Source organism: Oncorhynchus mykiss, chromosome 6, assembly GCF_057628025.1.
Source record: "Oncorhynchus mykiss isolate SJ-2025 chromosome 6, ASM5762802v1, whole genome shotgun sequence".
Lineage (NCBI taxonomy): Eukaryota > Metazoa > Chordata > Actinopteri > Salmoniformes > Salmonidae > Oncorhynchus > Oncorhynchus mykiss.
The window spans coordinates 10,210,163-10,227,597 of NC_143027.1; the positions used below are offsets into that span (position 1 = coordinate 10,210,163).

General features: G+C 44.1%; 2 protein-coding genes across 2 annotated transcripts in view; one reads left to right on the plus strand and one right to left on the minus strand.

Annotated features, from left to right (window-relative positions):
* The window catches only part of stpg2 (sperm-tail PG-rich repeat containing 2), a 73,933-nt gene extending 62,925 nt beyond the window's left edge, over positions 1 to 11,008 (minus strand). Inside the window, exons 1-6 of the mRNA XM_090236954.1 lie at positions 10,430 to 11,008; positions 9,899 to 10,008; positions 9,577 to 9,738; positions 8,387 to 8,560; positions 6,611 to 6,726; positions 4,249 to 4,357 (exon numbers count right to left, since the gene is read on the minus strand). Coding sequence (XP_090093080.1) covers positions 4,249 to 4,357; positions 6,611 to 6,726; positions 8,387 to 8,560; positions 9,577 to 9,738; positions 9,899 to 10,008; positions 10,430 to 10,535 — 777 coding nt within the window. The 5' untranslated portion in view covers positions 10,536 to 11,008. The remainder of the gene's footprint in view (positions 1 to 4,248; positions 4,358 to 6,610; positions 6,727 to 8,386; positions 8,561 to 9,576; positions 9,739 to 9,898; positions 10,009 to 10,429) is intronic.
* Positions 11,009 to 11,294: 286 nt separating this feature from the next.
* Positions 11,295 to 16,227, plus strand: mex3c (mex-3 RNA binding family member C). Its single transcript, XM_021605212.3, has 2 exons — positions 11,295 to 12,097; positions 13,284 to 16,227. The coding sequence occupies exons 1-2, from the start codon at positions 11,560 to 11,562 to the stop codon at positions 14,546 to 14,548; spliced, it is 1,803 nt and encodes a 600-aa protein (XP_021460887.3). The 5' UTR covers positions 11,295 to 11,559; the 3' UTR covers positions 14,549 to 16,227.
* The last annotated feature ends 1,208 nt before the right edge of the window (positions 16,228 to 17,435 follow it).

The following is a 17,435-nucleotide window of genomic DNA, read 5'->3' on the forward strand; positions in this document are numbered from 1 at the left end:
CACACTGCTACATGATGTAGAGTCCATTAGAGTCCCACATGTCCTCTACACTGCTACATGATGTAGAGACCATTAGAGTCCCACATGTCCTCCACACTGCTACATGATGTAGAGACCATTAGTCCCATATGTCCTCTACACTGCTACATGATGTAGAGACCATTAGAGTCCCACATGTCCTCCACACTGCTACATGATATAGAGACCATTAGAGTCCCACATGTCCTCTACACAGACATATAAACACACACACTGAGAAACCAAGCTGCACACAAAGTAAGCAAACATACACTCAGAGGAACATTTGTACACTAAGCAAGCACACACACACACACACATATAAAAACACACATACACACACACACACACACACACCTCTTTGGTGGGCAAACACATTGGAAGCGGTGAGGAATAATGATGTCTGGAAGAATGAATGTGGTCGCTGTGCGTGCAGCTTCTGTTTCTAGAAGTCTGCTGCCAACTCTTTAGAGGTCAACTAAAGACTGTCACTGCCTACGTTCCACAGCAGAATACCTCCAGCCAGCACATCCAATCCTACAGCCTCCTGTATATGTGTCCTGTGGGCTCTGGTCATCAGTGAGACTATAAAAGGAACTGGTTGCCATTTGGGGCTAGAGTGGTTAGAGTGGTGGACTAGTAACCGGAAGGTTGCAAGTTCAAATCCCCGAGCTGACAAGGTACAAATCTGTCGTTCTGAACAGGCAGTTAACCCACTGTTCCTAGGCCGCCATTGAAAATAAGAATTTGTTCTTAACTGACTTGCCTAGTTAAATAAAGGTAAAATAAATAAATAAACCATGGGCATAAGTAGACCTACGGAGAGGTCTTCGTAGACCTCTGTAGGTATCCAGGGCTGGGGTCTGTTCAATTTGAATGCCATTTTTTACCCTTCTCCTTGAAAAGCATTGGTGAATTTTCCCATTAATGAATTGACTGAATTGAAATGGAGATGACAGTATACAGTGCAGGGTTGGGGTCCAATTCCAATCCAAGTCTGTAAATTCAGAAAGTAAACTGAAATTCCAATTCAATAATAGACCTGATAAACTGAAAAGGAGAAGCTACTTATTTAAAATCTGAATTCTGAATTCAGTGACTTCAACTGAATTGAGTAATTCCTTGGGTGTCCATGGTGTGTGTCCGTACTAATAATTACCCATCTGCCAGGGGGGGGGGGGGGTGCCGTGCCCGCCCCTCTCTAATGATGATGGATGGAAGCCCAGACAACACTGAGGGATCCCACAGCAGGGGACACACATCGTGGGGCAGCCACACACACACCCCAGTCTGACCATACCGCACCTCCCCTCACCGCAAAACACATTGGTCTGAGGTACACAGTCCAAAAAGACGGAGGCAACTTGGACTGTTTGTTCTGATGTACTAATTCTATTGTCGTTTCTGTGTTCTTTAACTGCAATATAATATACGTACTATACATATGTGTTAAGTTGTAATAAACGTGTAAAGATTTAATAAATAGTTGATGGTATCATTTCTGTAGCCTTCCTCCTGGAAATAAAGGGAGGTATAAAAGTCAAACACCCCTTTAATAAGTGTGTCACATGTAATTCCTCCAGCCTATTAGAACACCATCAAGCATCATTATCAAGCTACCAATCAACATCTATACCACCTTAAATTAATATATCACGTGTACAGTAATTCCTCCAGCCTATTAGAACACCATCAAGCATCATTATCAAGCTACCAATCAACATCTATACCACCTTAAATTAATATATCACGTGTACAGTAATTCCTCCAGCCTATTAGAACACCATCAAGCATCATTATCAAGCTACCAACATCTATACCACCTTTAATAAGTGTCACATGTAATTCCTCCAGCCTATTAGAACACCATCAATAATCATTATCAAGCTACCAACATCTATACCACCTTTAATAAGTGTCACATGTAATTCCTCCAGCCTATTAGAACACCATCAAGCATCATTATCAAGCTACCAACATCTATACCACCTTTAATAAGTGTCACATGTAATTCCTCCAGCCTATTAGAACACCATCAAGCATCATTATCAAGCTACCAATATATATACCACATTTGTGCATTCAAGTTCATTTGCAGGTCACGGAGTAGATTGAAGTTGCCCCTAGATGATGATCTTGGATCAGTTTTGTATTTACCCCACTAATGCTTAATGTTAGGATTCAGGGAGGGAAGCTGTTCCTAGACCTGTAACCTTGGAGAAACTTCACCCTGGAACACTGATCACATTGTATTAGCAGGTGCACAAGCTCCGTCCAAATGTGAAGCTTGAATGCCCTCTAGTGGTTCATGATATAACTGGGACAGGAAGTTGAAAGTAGAACACGACAGTGTCACGCATAAAATAAGCATTTCACTGGAAAGACATGGGGAAAGGAAAAAAGAGGAAATGAGAGGAGAGGAGAGAAAATGAGAGGAGAGGGGGAGAGGGGGAGGAGAGAAGAGGGGAGGAAGAAACACAGATAGGGAAAGCAAGGGAAAGGAGAGGAGAGGAGAGAAAAGGGGAGAGAAGGGGAGAGAAGGGGAGGAATACACAGATAGGGAAAGCAAAGGAAAGGAGAGGAGAGGAAAGGGGAGAAGAGGAGAGGAGAGGAGAGGAGAGGAGAGGAAAGGGGAGAGAAGGGGAGGAATACACAGATAGGGAAAGCAAAGGAACGGAGAGGAGAGGAAAGGAAAGGAAAGGAAAGGAGAGGAAAGGAAAGGAGAGGAGAGGAAAGGAAAGGAGAGGAAAGGAAAGGAGAGGAAAGGAAAGGAAAGGAAAGGAAAGGAGAGGAAAGGAGAGGAGAGGAAAGGAAAGGAAAGGAGAGGAAAGCAAAGGAAAGGAGAGGAGAGGAAAGGGGAGAAGAGGAGAGGAGAGGAGAGGAGAGGAGAGGAGAGGAGAGGAAAGGAAAGGGGAGAGAAGGGGAGGAATACACAGATAGGGAAAGCAAAGGAACGGAGAGGAGAGGAAAGGAAAGGAAAGGAAAGGAAAGGAGAGGAAAGGAAAGGAGAGGAAAGGAAAGGAGAGGAAAGGAAAGGAAAGGAAAGGAAAGGAGAGGAAAGGAGAGGAGAGGAAAGGAAAGGAAAGGAGAGGTAAGCAAAGGAAAGGAGAGGAGAGGAAAGGAAAGGAAAGGAGAGGAAAGGAAAGGAGAGGAAAGCAAAGGAAAGGAGAGGAGAGGAGAGGAGAGGAGAGGAGAGGAGAGGAGAGGAGAGGAGAGGAGAGGAGAGGAGAGGAAAGGAAAGGAAAGGAGAGGAAAGCAAAGGAAAGGAGAGGAAAGCAAAGGAAAGGAAAGGAGAGGAAAGCCAGAGCAAGGCTGGAGACATTCCAGAAAAAAAACATGCAAACACATAGCTGTTGTGACTAATGAAAATAATGTTTCATCTGAGATTGAAAAATATATCTTTCTATGATCTTGAAGAGAAGAATAACACTACAACACTCCAGTCCCTGAGGATTGTTGCTGTTGGAGACCTGCTCCTCTGTTTTATGGGACTAGGAGAGAACAGTTTCCTTTCCAGCAGGGATGGAACACACTCTAAGGCCCCGTCCAGAGCTTCTAGATTGGCACAGTGCTGACTTACTGTCTCACTAGGAGAGGGTTGGGAGTGCTTACTCCATGCCCCCATCCCTCCCTCCCTCCCTCCCTCCCTCCCTCCCTCCCTCCCTCCCTCCCTCCCTCCCTCCCTCCCTCCCTCCCTCCCTCCCTCCCTCCCTCCCTCCCTTCCTCTCGCCCTACCTCCCTTCCTCTCTCCCTCCCTTCCTCTCTCCTTCCTTCCTTCCTTCCCTCCCTCCCTCCCTCCCTCCCTCCCTCCCTCCCTCCCTCCCTCCCTCCCTCCCTCCCTCCCTCCCTACCTCCCTCCCTACCTCCCTCCCTACCTCCCTCAGGCTCCCTTAACCTTAAAGCTGTCCACTGAACAGACAGCACACTCCCCCCTCAGCCCCAAAAGGCCCTTTGAGAAAGGGTAGGTAGCTGATGTCACCAGTAGTGTTTTCCCCCCCATTCCGGTCACTCCCTCTCATTCTCAACGCAGTGCATTCAAACATGCTTAGCGTTGCTCCTCCAGTCTAGTCTAGGTGTGGACCATACTCCAAGTCCCATGCTCAAGTATCAAGTAGCACTATGAAAGAGGGACGAGGGAGACTAGAGGTGTCACTGTGCTGACGATGATTAGGGTTGTTACAGTATGGCGACGTGGCATCACTGGTATGGACACATCCCCTAAGGAGTTACCTTCTTCTCCTCCTGCAAGGTGACAATCTCGTGGTAGCGCGGGACGACCAGCTCGGCCCGACTCTTCTGCCCCTTCACATTGACGTTCTCGTACTCCGTCGTGGAATACCTGCGGACGGACGTGGGATAGGTGGAGGAAATGGGAAGTGTATTTGTCAGCAGCTCTTAAGCTTTTAGGAGGGAGGATTTATTTCCCCTGTCAATCATCTCCAAATGACCCTGTCAAAATCCAATCCAATTTTATTTGTCACATGCTTCGTAAACAACAGCTGCGGACTAACAGTGAAATGCTTACTTACGGGCCGTTTCCAACCCTGTTAATCACATCTATCTGGGAATGGGAGAGGATGGGAGAGGATGGGAGAGGACTGATTTACACGTCCAAGCCAAGCTCAATTGAAGAGAGTGGGGGATGTGATGGCTGGGGGAACGCAGGTGCCCTCCCTACTATTGAGCTGTTGAAGCCTTTTAAATAACTATGTCGGGAGGATGCTCACAATATCCAAAAGTGCTTAGTAAGACTCATTCTCACTCACCATCAATAATACTGTCAGGAAGTGCATTGTAAACAATGTTAAAGACTTTAATTTTACTTTGGAGGCAAAAATGACTGAATAGTGGAGCGTATATCCCGTGTTGTCATTTGGCCTGAGTGGATTTCGATAAGGAAGAAAACGAATGCACATTTCAGAGAATTTGATCCTGTTGTACCAACTGCCTATACAGTTGAAGTCAGAAGTTTACATACACTTATGTTGGAGTCATTAAAACTCGTTTTTTCAACCACTCCACAAAATTCTTGTTAACAAACTATAGTTTTGGCAAGTCACTTAGGACATCTACTTTGTGCATGACACAAGCAATTTTTCCAACAATTGTTTACAGACACATTATTTCACTTATAATTCACTGTATCACAATTCCAGTGGGTCAGAAGTTTACATACACTAAGTTGACTGTGCCTTTAAACAGCTTGGAAAATTCCAGAAAAGTATGTCATTGCTTGAGAAGCTTCTGATAGGTTAATTGACTTAATTTGAGTCAATTGGAGGTGTACCTGCAGATGTATTTCAAGGCCTACCTTCAAAATCACTGCCTCTTTGCTTGACATCATGGGAAAATCTAAAGAAATCAGCTAAGACCTCAGAAAAAAATTTGTAGACCTCTACAAGTCTGCTTCATCCTTGGGAGCCATTTCCAAATGCCTGAAGGTACCATGTTCATCTGTACAAACAATAGTACGCAAGTATAAACACCATTGGACCACACAGCCGTCATACCGCTCAGGAAGGAGACGTGTTCTGTCTCCTAGAGATTAACGTACTTTGGTGCGAAAAGTGCAGATCAATCCCAGAACAACAGCAAAGGACCTTGTGATGCTGGAGATGCTGGAGTAAACAGGGTCAAAAGTATCTATATCCACAGTCAAATTAGTCCTGTATCGACATAACCTGAAAGGCAGCTCAGCAAGGAAGAAGCCACTGCTCCAAAACCGCCATAAAAAAGACAGACTATGGTTTGCAACTGCACAAAGATTTTACTTTTTAGAGAAATGTCCTCGTCTGATGAAACAAAAATAGAACTGTTTGGCCATAATCACCATCGTTATCTTTGGAGGAAAAAGGGGAGGCCTGAAAGCCGAAGAACACCATCCCAACCGGGAAGCACCGGTGTGGCAGCATCACGTTGTGGGGGTCCTTTGCTGCAGGAGGGACTGGTGGACTTCAAAAAATAGATGGCAAAATTATGTGGATATATTGAAGCAACATCTCAAGACATTAGACAGGAAGTTAAAGCCTGGTCACAAATGGGTCTTGCAAATGGACAATGACCCCAAGCATACTTCCAAAGTTGTGGCAAATTGGCTTAAGGAAAACAAAGTCAAGTTTATTGGAGTGGCCATCACAAAGTCCTGACCTCAATCCTATAGAAAAGTTGTGGGCAGAACTGAAAAAGCGTGTGCGAGCAAGGAGGCATTCAAACCTGACTCAGTTACACCAGCTCTGTCAGGAGGAATGGGACAAAATTCACCCAACTTATTGTGGGAAGCTTGTGGAAGGCTACCCAAAAATAAAAGCTGAAATAAATCACTCTCTAGTAGTATTCTGACATTTCACATTCTTAAAATAAAGTGGTGATCCTAACTGAACTAAGACAGGGAATTTTTACTAAGATTAAATGTCAGGAATTGTGAAAAAACTGAGTTTAAATGTATTTGGCTGAGGTGTATGTAAACGTCCGACTTCAACTGTAGGTGTGTGACTGCCGTGGTCCTATGGATCTGAGTCACTGGAATGGAGAAGGCTAGGCGTGTTTAGTAGCAGTGAAGTGTTGGATGTGAGGACAGGCAGACAGCACTCACTCTTCAGGATCATATTGCCCTGGTCCAGGGCACTCTTCTCCCTTCACCTCGCCTCGCTTCCCTGTCATCTTCCCAAAATGGACGCCTTTGTACTTCAGAGAGAAGCTGGTTTCTGCCTGTGGAAATAAAACCGTGACGATGGAAGGGGGGGTTGTTTCTATTTTAGAATGGTGTTTTTTGCTTAGCTTTCTTTAAGATGGGATGATGAATTTCCACTAAATGTCAGTGTATTTCAGAACAGTTGAGATTCAGCGACCAGTAATCTCTTTCCTTCACAACCTCCCTCACTTTTACTCTGGCATTTGAGATATGGCACAGGGGCTATTAACACACAGGCATGACAATAAAGTCAGTTCTGGAAATGAGCAGCCCTTTTCTAAGTAATCTTGGGTTCAGAATGACATGGCAAGTTTGAATTCAATCAGCGACACACGAACAGTAACTGAATATGTCAGTCAACAACACAAGCTGCATCCAATTTGCGAACACTACAAACTTATCTTTAACAAAAAATACCGTCTAACAAAATGGTACCAAAATACTAACTCCTAAAGCAAACCAAAGCAACTCAGGATATAAGTAACTTAGTCTGCTTTGAAATTAATTGTACACTGTGATGCACATTGAAGTTAGGAGAAAAAAAGGTTTATTCATCAGACACCCAATAGATCAGTGGTGCCCAAACAAGTCTTATCAGCATAGTTTTCCCTATTCTGAAAGAATGCCATTAGACAGCTACTTAACTCCATGACCTGATACACTTGGTGGTTAAAAACACATGTCAGTCAGGAGATTTAAAGCCCTTAAAGACAATGAGCGAGAGGGAGAGGAAGAAAGGAATTAATTGATGCACTCTTGATAACCCTAAATCACTGAGCTCTTTCTGTCAGCCTGGAGTGTTGATATAATTCCTACTTGATTCATCTCTGTCTGCCAGCCTGGATAACCTACCTGAATAATCTCTTTCTGCCAGCCTGGAGTGTTGATATAACCTACCTGACTAATCTCTTTCTATCAGCCTGGAGTGTTGATATAACCTACCTGACTAATCTCTTTCTGTCAGCCTGGAGTGTTGATATAACCTACCTGACTAATCTCTTTCTATCAGCCTGGAGTGTTGATATAACCTACCTGACTAATCTCTTTCTATCAGCCTGGAATGTTGATATAACCTACCTGACTAATCTCTTTCTATCAGCCTGGAGTGTTGATATAACCTACCTGACTAATCTCTTTCTATCAGCCTGGAGTGTTGATATAACCTACCTGACTAATCTCTTTCTATCAGCCTGGAGTGTTGATATAACCTACCCGACTAATCTCTTTCTATCAGCCTGGAGTGTTGATATAACCTACCTCAAGGACGTTGTTGACTTGGTTAGTCATTAGCAAATTAAATATGGTTTAATTGAAGGCCAGACCAGTGGGCGGTGCATTATTTTAAGTGAATATTGTAATATAACTTGAAGAATAATTACTAATGGTCCTCTTTGTTGACACCAGAATAAATGAACAAGGTGCTTTGTGGAGCTCCGATCATTAGCTATGGAAATAGTTTTCGGGCAAATTAAGAGGCCCACTGGTGCATTAGATCGGCTGCTGCTAATGGAACTCTCTCACAAAGAGTAAGTGCAAACACACGCACACACACACTCACTCACTAATGAATTTACTCTCACCACTCTCACTGTCATAACTTGAGTGAGCGAGCGAGCATGCGAGTGAGCGAGTGAGCGTGTGTGTGTGAGTGTGTGCGTGCTCGTGCTCCTCTCTTACCACCACTGGGTTGTAGAAAGCAGGTCCTAATGTATCATCCTTTTCTGGTGCCTTTTGCTTGCAAAGAAATCCCTGTCCATTGTCTTCATAGCCAAAGGCCTGCCCAGGTGACGGGATGGAAGGAATGTCTGGCTGTGGCAGGAACTTGAGGCGAGTAGGAACACCCCGAAGCCACTAGTGGAATACACAACATAAGAAACACATTAACATGCTCAGCCACTTCCTGAATGGGAAACATGAAATTCACTACTTCCATGTATCTGCTTCCCCTGCCCTCATATTTAGCCGTACATTGAAGTGTTGTACCCTCGTCTTTTCAGGACAACCAGGGCTACAAGTAGAATACAAAACAACTTAACATAAACAGTTGCAGTCATGAGTTTTATTGACAAAAGCAAAAACCTGATCAAAATGTATTTATTTGACTGCTGTAAAGACAGAAATTGTTTACTCAGTGGGAAAGGAATATCCAACTACTCAGCGACAACTGTATGGATTTGTGACAGCAACTATATGAGCTTATTACAGTATTATAGACACTATGTCCTGGGCGACAAACCCTTACTCTTACATTCTAACCACTCGTGTCTCTTGTAGGCGTCATAGAGAAAAACAAATGACATGTGCATGTTTGAGAGAGTCTCAGCTTTTCATATTGTGGTTTTGTAAGAAGAACCATTTTCGGATCCGTCTCACAAACACTGCTCTCACAAACACCTGCCCCAATCAACGGTCGGCATCAGCAAATGCTGAAGAAATAGACAAATCCAGAAGTCTGTAGCACAAGCACACAATGTCTAAGAGGGTGTGGAAGCACTAAAAAAAATCACAGATGATAGCGTGGGAGTGAAATTATTCAATGGCTTTTTTTTCTACATCTTCTGCATCATCTGGTTTAAGTAGCATCATTTGATTTGAGTAAAAATGTTGTTGTACAGACTTAAAATATGTGCAGTGACAAGTTGGGATGGTTCCCAACTCATCTTTGCAGTATGTCACAGAGTGTGCTAAGATGGAATAGCTTAGGCTAGTACATGGGTGTATTCATTAGGGCACACCGTAGCAAAACATTTTGCAGTGTAAAACTTTTTTTGCTATGAAAACAAGTGTTTCTTATTGGACAAATGCAGGTAGGTACCTCCTCGTTTGGGCCTGTTTGCTTCCAGTGAATACACCTTAGGGACACATACCACCTTAGTCCGTCTCTTCCCCGGAGGCTCACTCTCAGCTCCCCTCAGTGTGTTTCCTGCTGCCTGCCGGACGTTGTACGTTCCAGGGCCCGGGACTTCTGACACCACCTCATCAAACCGCTTTGATCGATTCTTTAGACTTTGTCCTCCCAGAATGTTATCCTACAAGGTTCAGATCAATGTCACCTTGGTTTATGATTATCTAAGCTTGGGAATCAAATTGAACCCAATGCATTGATTCTTCAGACCCATTTGACAAGACTGCTAGAAAGACAAGTGAATTCAATTCACACTTGGATGGATGGATGCATCCATGACTTACCTTGCTATGTGAGCTGTTGTATTGTCCCGGTCCAGGCAAGGCTTTGTCATTGCTGGACCTGTGGAACATTGAGGGTCGTTTGGAGAGTGAGAGGAACGGAGCATAGCCATCTGCAAAACAGTGACAAATGTCAATGGATATAGACCTATACACATACTTTGAACATATTTTATACACTGTCACAACTTGTAACAGTATATATATTACATTTTCGATTGCTTTCAAGAACAGCATACTTTATGAATCTGAGATCAACATGATTAAATATTGGATTAATCACAAATTGTGCATGTATGTAACGTAACAAAGGCTACATTCTGCGTCAATATGGCTACTTCAAACACAAAACATAGTAGCTGAGCAGATAAGTCTACATACATACAGCACTTTAGCCATAGGCCTGCCCTACATGGATTTCAGATAAGCAACAGTCATAATAACTCATTTAAAAAACGGACAAATTATGACAATTTGCGAGCTTGTTCCTAAAGCGTTGCTAAAACTTCCTTTTGAAAACATCAACAACCCTACCTGATTTTTTGGTTTTGTATTGAATGACCTCGTATGATCCTGGCCCAACTTCGGACGTGGTGCTGCCCACGGTGAGGTAGGTAACTCTAGGAGCGCGCCCATACATTTTCACCAGGAATGACGCGAAGACAAAACAACTCGGTAAAATGTCAAATGAAATCCTCGTAGACGTCGTTTTTGTCGTTTCCCTCGGTAATTTGGAGTTAGTAAAAAAAAAAAAATCCTAATGGAGCAAAAATAATATTATTTATTTTCGGTGCTACAATGTTATTGTGCGTCGTTGCTTAGACACTGACGACGCCAGTTTGGAGTCGCGTTTCACCCGTTGAACAATGGAAGGATTATGGAGATGGAACTTTACAATGATTCTAAAAGCTGTTCATTATCGCACCGTGGTTGAACCTAACATGCAAAAAATCAAAACATTAACTTCTGTAATGTATCAGCTATTACGAGGATAATTGTTTGTTACCTCATTGGAAGGCAATATCAAACGGAGGGACCCCTTTATTTAGAACAATGATGCCATCTAGCGGTTTAACACGTGTCATGCAGTTGCATCTTGATGACGCTCAGTCACTGTGATGCTCCCAGCCCATGTGATTTGATAGAGCAGTAATAATTTATAGATAAGACAAAATAAAATGTTGAATGACAACGTATTCCATGCAATGGCATTTCATGAGTTGCTATGTAGGGGAATGCTGAGGATCGATGATCTGTGCATAGTTTTGAGGAAGAAACAAATAAATCAGACATATCCAATTCAATATTTTAACGATCTGATTTCCAAAAAAAGGTCACGAAAGCCTAGAATTGGAATTTATATCAAATCCATTTGATTCGGTGCATTCTTCCCAACTGCAGGTGGCAGCAAAATATCGTCCAGTCGTCCGGAATGCTACAATGTACAAGAAGAAGATTGAATAAACTCGCGAGAAGTCCCGGAACCGTTTCTGCTGCTGAGAGAGGTGCATGAAGAAAAGACGAAACACAACAAAGTAAAACTGGCGCGGGCGCTACTTTTAATAATAACTTTTTCATAAATGTATAGTTACAGACCACAGTAACTAACTATTTAAACGTGTGGTATTAATTTAGTTAAATAACGTCGTTGGTAGAATTTCATAATGCCAAGTAGCACATCTTTGTTGGAGACCGAGGAAACTGAGCCGGAGATCCCGCCACTAGTTGTGCATGCATTCGCCGACATAGGCCTGGATGACCACTACAGACACACGGAACAACCCGAAAGCCTTTTGCATCCACGCCCGGTCTCTCATTTCAATGTGCTTGGTGCCGTGCTGGACCTACAGCCTATACAGCACCACCATCCGACACCGACGGAAGAGGACGAAGAAAGAGCCAATGAAGACGTGTTGGGAGAGGATGATTTCAACAAGACGCTGCTTGTGCAGGCCCAAGGCTCGGGACTAGGCTCTGTTATGCTACCTGGATTGGATACGCCCGAGACACTCTTGCTGTACAATGAGTTTGACCACGGCACACTACAACAGGCTACGGGAATGATGATTTTACCGCCTGTGTATGGAGAGCCTGGCTATGAAGTTGAGACATCGCTGCTCATGCGGAGGAAGAGTGTGAACACAACAGAGTGTGTCTCGGTGCCCAGCTCAGAACATGTTGCCGAGATTGTCGGTAGACAAGGTGAGTAAAACTAGCTAGTATTATTTATTTTAATTAGCCAGACGTGTATGTTGGATGCTAGCTTGATTCGGCAAGAGTTACATTTTTTATGTATGTTGCCAGTTTAATTGACATTGTAAAATGTAATTTGGAAACAAACAGCTGGCTAACTGATGCTAACTTCAAATCCACATTTCAGAGTTGGGTAACTGGCAAAGCAAATATCGTTATGTTGATTCTAGCTATCTTTCTCTATCCATGTGATTGATGCATATTTGGATTTCAAGTTAACTAGTTACTAGTAGTTAGCTACCTAGTTAGTTACGTTTAGCTAGTTTCATGGTATGCTAATTATCGAACCTAGGTAGCTTTGCTTTGTCCAGTTAGCACCCAAAATTATTGCTTTGCCTTTGTTGATTACCATGCCACATCAGCTAGCAAGCTATCGCTACCAAATCGGTGTAATATACCGCGATTTTAGTTTTGCTAGCAATCTATCAAATTGTCTTTTGATAGATGGGGTACATTTTTGATCCGCTTAACTTTTTGTATCGACTGGACTGCCATATAACATGTTTGGCAAATAGTTTGTCTGCATCTGTTATAGACCTCGCCATCTTGTAGTCCTAAAACCCGGAAATAAGTTAGCAGTCACTGGTTCGTTCAGCCATCCCTATGGGGAAAATACATGGGGAAAGAATGGTGTTTTGGAAAAAAACGCCGAAAATAAAGTCTGAGGTTATCACCGGTTTAGGAAATCTTATACGTTTTGATCTGAGCTAATAGCAAGACCTTTATGAATTATGAAGCCTTTGATGCCTTTGATTTTTATTACATGAATTCTTAGTGACTTTAGCTGATGATCTCAAAGAACAAAACGTATAAGATCTCCTAAGTCTGTTTACGACAGACCTTTGTTTCAGCGTTTATCGAAAAACGCCATTCGTCTTCCCCATAGGCCTACAAAAAGACGCCATTACTATTTCTCTCTGTGTGGGGAATGGTGGACTGTTGTTAAAACCATGAGGAAACCGGAAATGACAAAATGTATAAATTGGACTTAACACTATCTACAGCGAGACTTCTAGCTATGAATTGTTAGTCATCTCAGATTTCACAATAGTAAGAAATCAAGATTGTAATTATAAGGATAAAGATTAATGTCTGAGGTTTTCCCTTCCAACATGTATTATTTTTTTTTTCTTAGGTTGCAAGATCAAGGCATTGCGAGCAAAGACCAACACCTACATCAAGACCCCAGTGCGAGGGGAGCAGCCGGTGTTCGTGGTGACAGGGCGGAAGGAGGATGTGGTCATGGCCAAGAGGGAGATCCTCTCGGCGGCTGAGCACTTCTCCCTCATCCGAGCCTCCCGGAACAAGGCAGGTTCGATGGCTGCAGCAGGGCCAGGGCTACCTGCTGCACCTTCCCTACCTGGTCAAACCACCATCCAGGTGCGTGTTCCCTACCGCGTGGTGGGACTGGTGGTTGGGCCCAAGGGGGCGACCATCAAGCGCATCCAACAGCAGACACACACTTACATTGTCACTCCTAGCCGAGACAAAGAGCCAGTGTTTGAGGTGACGGGCATGCCTGAGAATGTGGACAGAGCACGAGAGGAGATCGAGGCCCACATTGCCATACGCACAGGCAACTGTGTGGAGATTCCAGGAGACGAGAACGACTTCCACTACAACGGCACTGACGTCAGCTTCGAGGCGGGAAGCTGTGGGGTGTGGCTGCAGTCGACCGCAGCCGCACCTGCCAGTGCCCAGCGTACCAGCAACTGCGGTGTGCGCATGACCGCCAACTACCGCAACGACAGCTCCAGCTCTCTGGGCAGTGGCTCCACTGACTCCTACTATGGCGGAGGGGGGAACCGCATGGCCGACTTCAGCCCCACCAGCCCCTTCGTCAACAATAACAACAATGTTGGGGCCAGCTTCTGGTTTGAGGAGACTCTGCTCCCCTTGGCGTCTGAGGAGCTGGCAGCACTGGGATCTCCTGGGTTTGACCCTCTGGCCATCACCACAGCTGCTCCTGCACCGCAGCCACAGGTGGTGTGGAGCCACTTGGAACAGGGTGTCCAGCTGTTGGGTGGTCGCCAGGCCCCTGTCCGAGACAGCCATTCCGGCACACCTCACCTCTCCCCTGCCTTCCAAGAGGCCTTGGAACACCCCATGGCCCAGCGGGTTCAAAGGGTCTCCCTCAGCGTCTCAGAGTCTCAAAAGTTCCCAGTCTACGGCCCCACCTTCTCGTCCTCCAGTGACAGCTCCAGCTCTCCCCCAGACTCATGCAGAGGAGGCCAGGAATGCATCCGTTGCCTGGAGAGTGAGATCATCGCAGCGCTGGTGCCCTGCGGACACAACCTCTTCTGCATAGAATGCGCCAACCGCATCTGCCAGAGCCCCGAGGCCATCTGCCCAGTGTGTCAGGCACCAGTCACCCAGGCCATACGGCTGAGCCTGCCCTGAGCCCTGACGGGGTTGGTTGGGGGAGAGGGGCAGAGTGGGTGGTGTGTGGGTCCACGCACGTGCCTAGTATTGTCCTCCTGGTCAGACTCGCTATGTAACAATGGGATTCCCTGAAATACTATTTTATTTTGACATGTTAATACTCTTCCTACCTTTTTTTTGTGTTTTTATTTTAAATGTAATGTATCACATTTTTGGGGATCACTGAACTTATCCTAGGTGTTCAACTGTCTTTGAATCAAGGTTTAAGTTGGTTATAACATTTTATTTCTCTCCTGGCCTTAGTTGGGCCTTTTATTTTTCTGTTAGTCTTTTTTCTTTTTATATGAGAAAATACTTCTCCCTGTCTGTTATTAGCTGTGCTTACAGACAGGAAGTACCAGGACGTGCTACTTCAGTACTGCCATGCTTTCCATTGCAACTTGAAAACATGATCTGTTTACAGTAACTCGTGCCTAATTTCACTTAAGTAATTGAAACATACGACCAGTTTTGTGGGCACGCAGTGTTACCATAGAACTCTATAGAAAAAGCCTGTGGCCTTTTTTTAGAAAGCATGTATGTTATTGAACACTATCACTCAACCCATACCTTCCGCTTCAGGAGGTCAGACTGACGATGCATTTGGGTAGTGACCTGGTCTTCCGTTGTGGTCAACTCATGCTCCTATGTAGGTGGTTGGGTTCCTGACATTCCAGCCATATTATCCAGTATTTTTTTTACCCACATTGAACTTAACTAGCCTACACCTACCCTAGTGTGTTAAATTGGACTAACGGCCTCCTGACTGTGGTACCACCTCTTCATATGATCTGCCTTCTCACGTTTTGAGTTTTATCATGTGCCCAAGCACTGACCCCATCTCTTCTCTGCTGACAGATGATACCTAGTATTACCCCGGCTGTCATCCTCTCATCCCTGTTCCCGTCCGCTGTAGGCTGCATTACACAGGCAGCCGAATTCTGATATTTTGCCCAATTATTGGCAAAGCTCTGATCTGATTGGGCTGACTGTAAATGCAGCTCGGGTGTGTTATTCTAACTTCTGGGGAATGCATTGGTCCTAAACCTCTCAACCCCAATCTTTATATTTTGTGTATGGAATATTGTTAATGACAGGTAAATATAGACATTTATTTTTATTTCACTTGAAGTTACATTATATACTGTATATAAATATATTAAAATGTTTACAAATAATTATTTTTTTCCTCTGTGCAGAACTGGGAGGGTGAGTTGCGGTGTACTGCAGACTGTCAGTGATATTTGCTTGTAGTATATTTCACCAGTGTTGAAAAACGATTAGCTGCCGTCTTGTAGTTGAGGGAAAGTGCACATACGCATGTTTTCATAATGTACCGCATTGTGCACTGCAAAGGCCAAGGATCAAACATGAGCTGCACCTGTACGCTACCAAATTAATGGAATACATGCTTCTTAAATATCTATGCTGTACCAACAGTTAAAGAATTTGCTAATTTTACTACACTTCTGTTATGTATATGTAGGGAAGACTAATGACATAAATTTAACAAATTGAGTCAAGTTTAAAGCAAACTATATTTTATGATAAATGGCCTTCTAAGTTGTGGCCAAAGCACTGATTTATATATTTGCTGTAAAGAGAATTAAGAGTTTTATTTTTCTGATATTACTTAATAAAGACAGTTTCATTCAAAACCCTGTCTCGTTTTGACTTAAACATTCTTTACAGGGTACATTATTCAAACGGCTGCTGAATGTTCATTCCTAGTCAGTAAATGGTTACATTACTTTCTAGAGATCTGTATAGGCTGGCGTTGTTTCTGAAGTTCCACAAAATATGGTTTTCTACCTCACTGTTAGTGGGGCATGAGTCAAGACCAGGGGCCCCCTCCCCCGGTTGCACATTTTGGTTTTTGCCCTACCACTAATGATTCAAATGGATTATTTGTAGTGCTAGGGAAAAAACACCTGTGGTCTAGATTTAGACAAGGAGCTAGGCAACAGGCACCGGACCGGGTGTGTTGTACTGCACAGAGGCATGTACTTCCCTAGCACAGCGTCTGCCAGGCCCTGGAGTTGATCTGCCTGCCGCAGTCTCTGGAGGTCTGTCTGACCTTGCCTGCCGGGAAATAGGTCAGACATGTGGCAGCTACTGGCCTGGTAAGACAGCTCCCTGTTCTTTCTACATCTTCGGGGAGCCAATTACACAACTACACACAGTCTAGGACTAGAAAATGTGGCGGCATTGATCAATCTGCTGTGAGGAATAAACCCCAATGAGGAGTATTTATAAAGTGGATGGGACACCACCGTTGCTCTGTTTTCAGATGTCACGCAGGCTTTTGTGCAAGGTGCTCACTTCACGGTTTCTCAAACTCGATCCTGAGCCCCCAGTTGATTATTTGAAAACTAAACGTGCACCCAGACAGAGTTTGGGAAACACTGGCATTGGCCAGACAACTCTCCATCTCACTGTTTTGGGCCATCTGCTCATTCTACCCCATGCAGGATCTGTTACTGTTTTGAAGGCACCCTTGTTTCAGGTTCTAGGAAAAAGGGCTTGTCTGATGATGTTAGGGGGCTCCTCAGAGTACTTACTAAATGTACACTGCTCAGGGCAGTGTGATGTTAGGGGACTCCTCAGAGTACTTACTAAATGTACACTGCTCAGGGCAGTGTGATGTTAGGGGACTCCTCAGAGTACTTACTAAATGTACACTGCTCAGGGCAGTGTGATGTTAGGGGACTCCTCAGAGTACTTACTAAATGTACACTGCTCAGGGCAGTGTGATGTTAGGGGACTCCTCAGAGTACTTACTAAATGTACACTGCTCAGGGCAGTGTGATGTTAGGGGACTCCTCAGAGTACTTACTAAATGTACACTGCTCAAAAAAATAAAGGG

Bases quoted from the DNA above. Each gene is read 5' to 3' on its own strand.
- mex3c (XM_021605212.3), top strand. From the start codon at position 11,560: ATGCCAAGTAGCACATCTTTGTTGGAGACCGAGGAAACTGAGCCGGAG. The intron at 12,098-13,283 runs GTGAGTAAAACT...TTTTTTTCTTAG, and splicing joins CGAGATTGTCGGTAGACAAG to GTTGCAAGATCAAGGCATTG.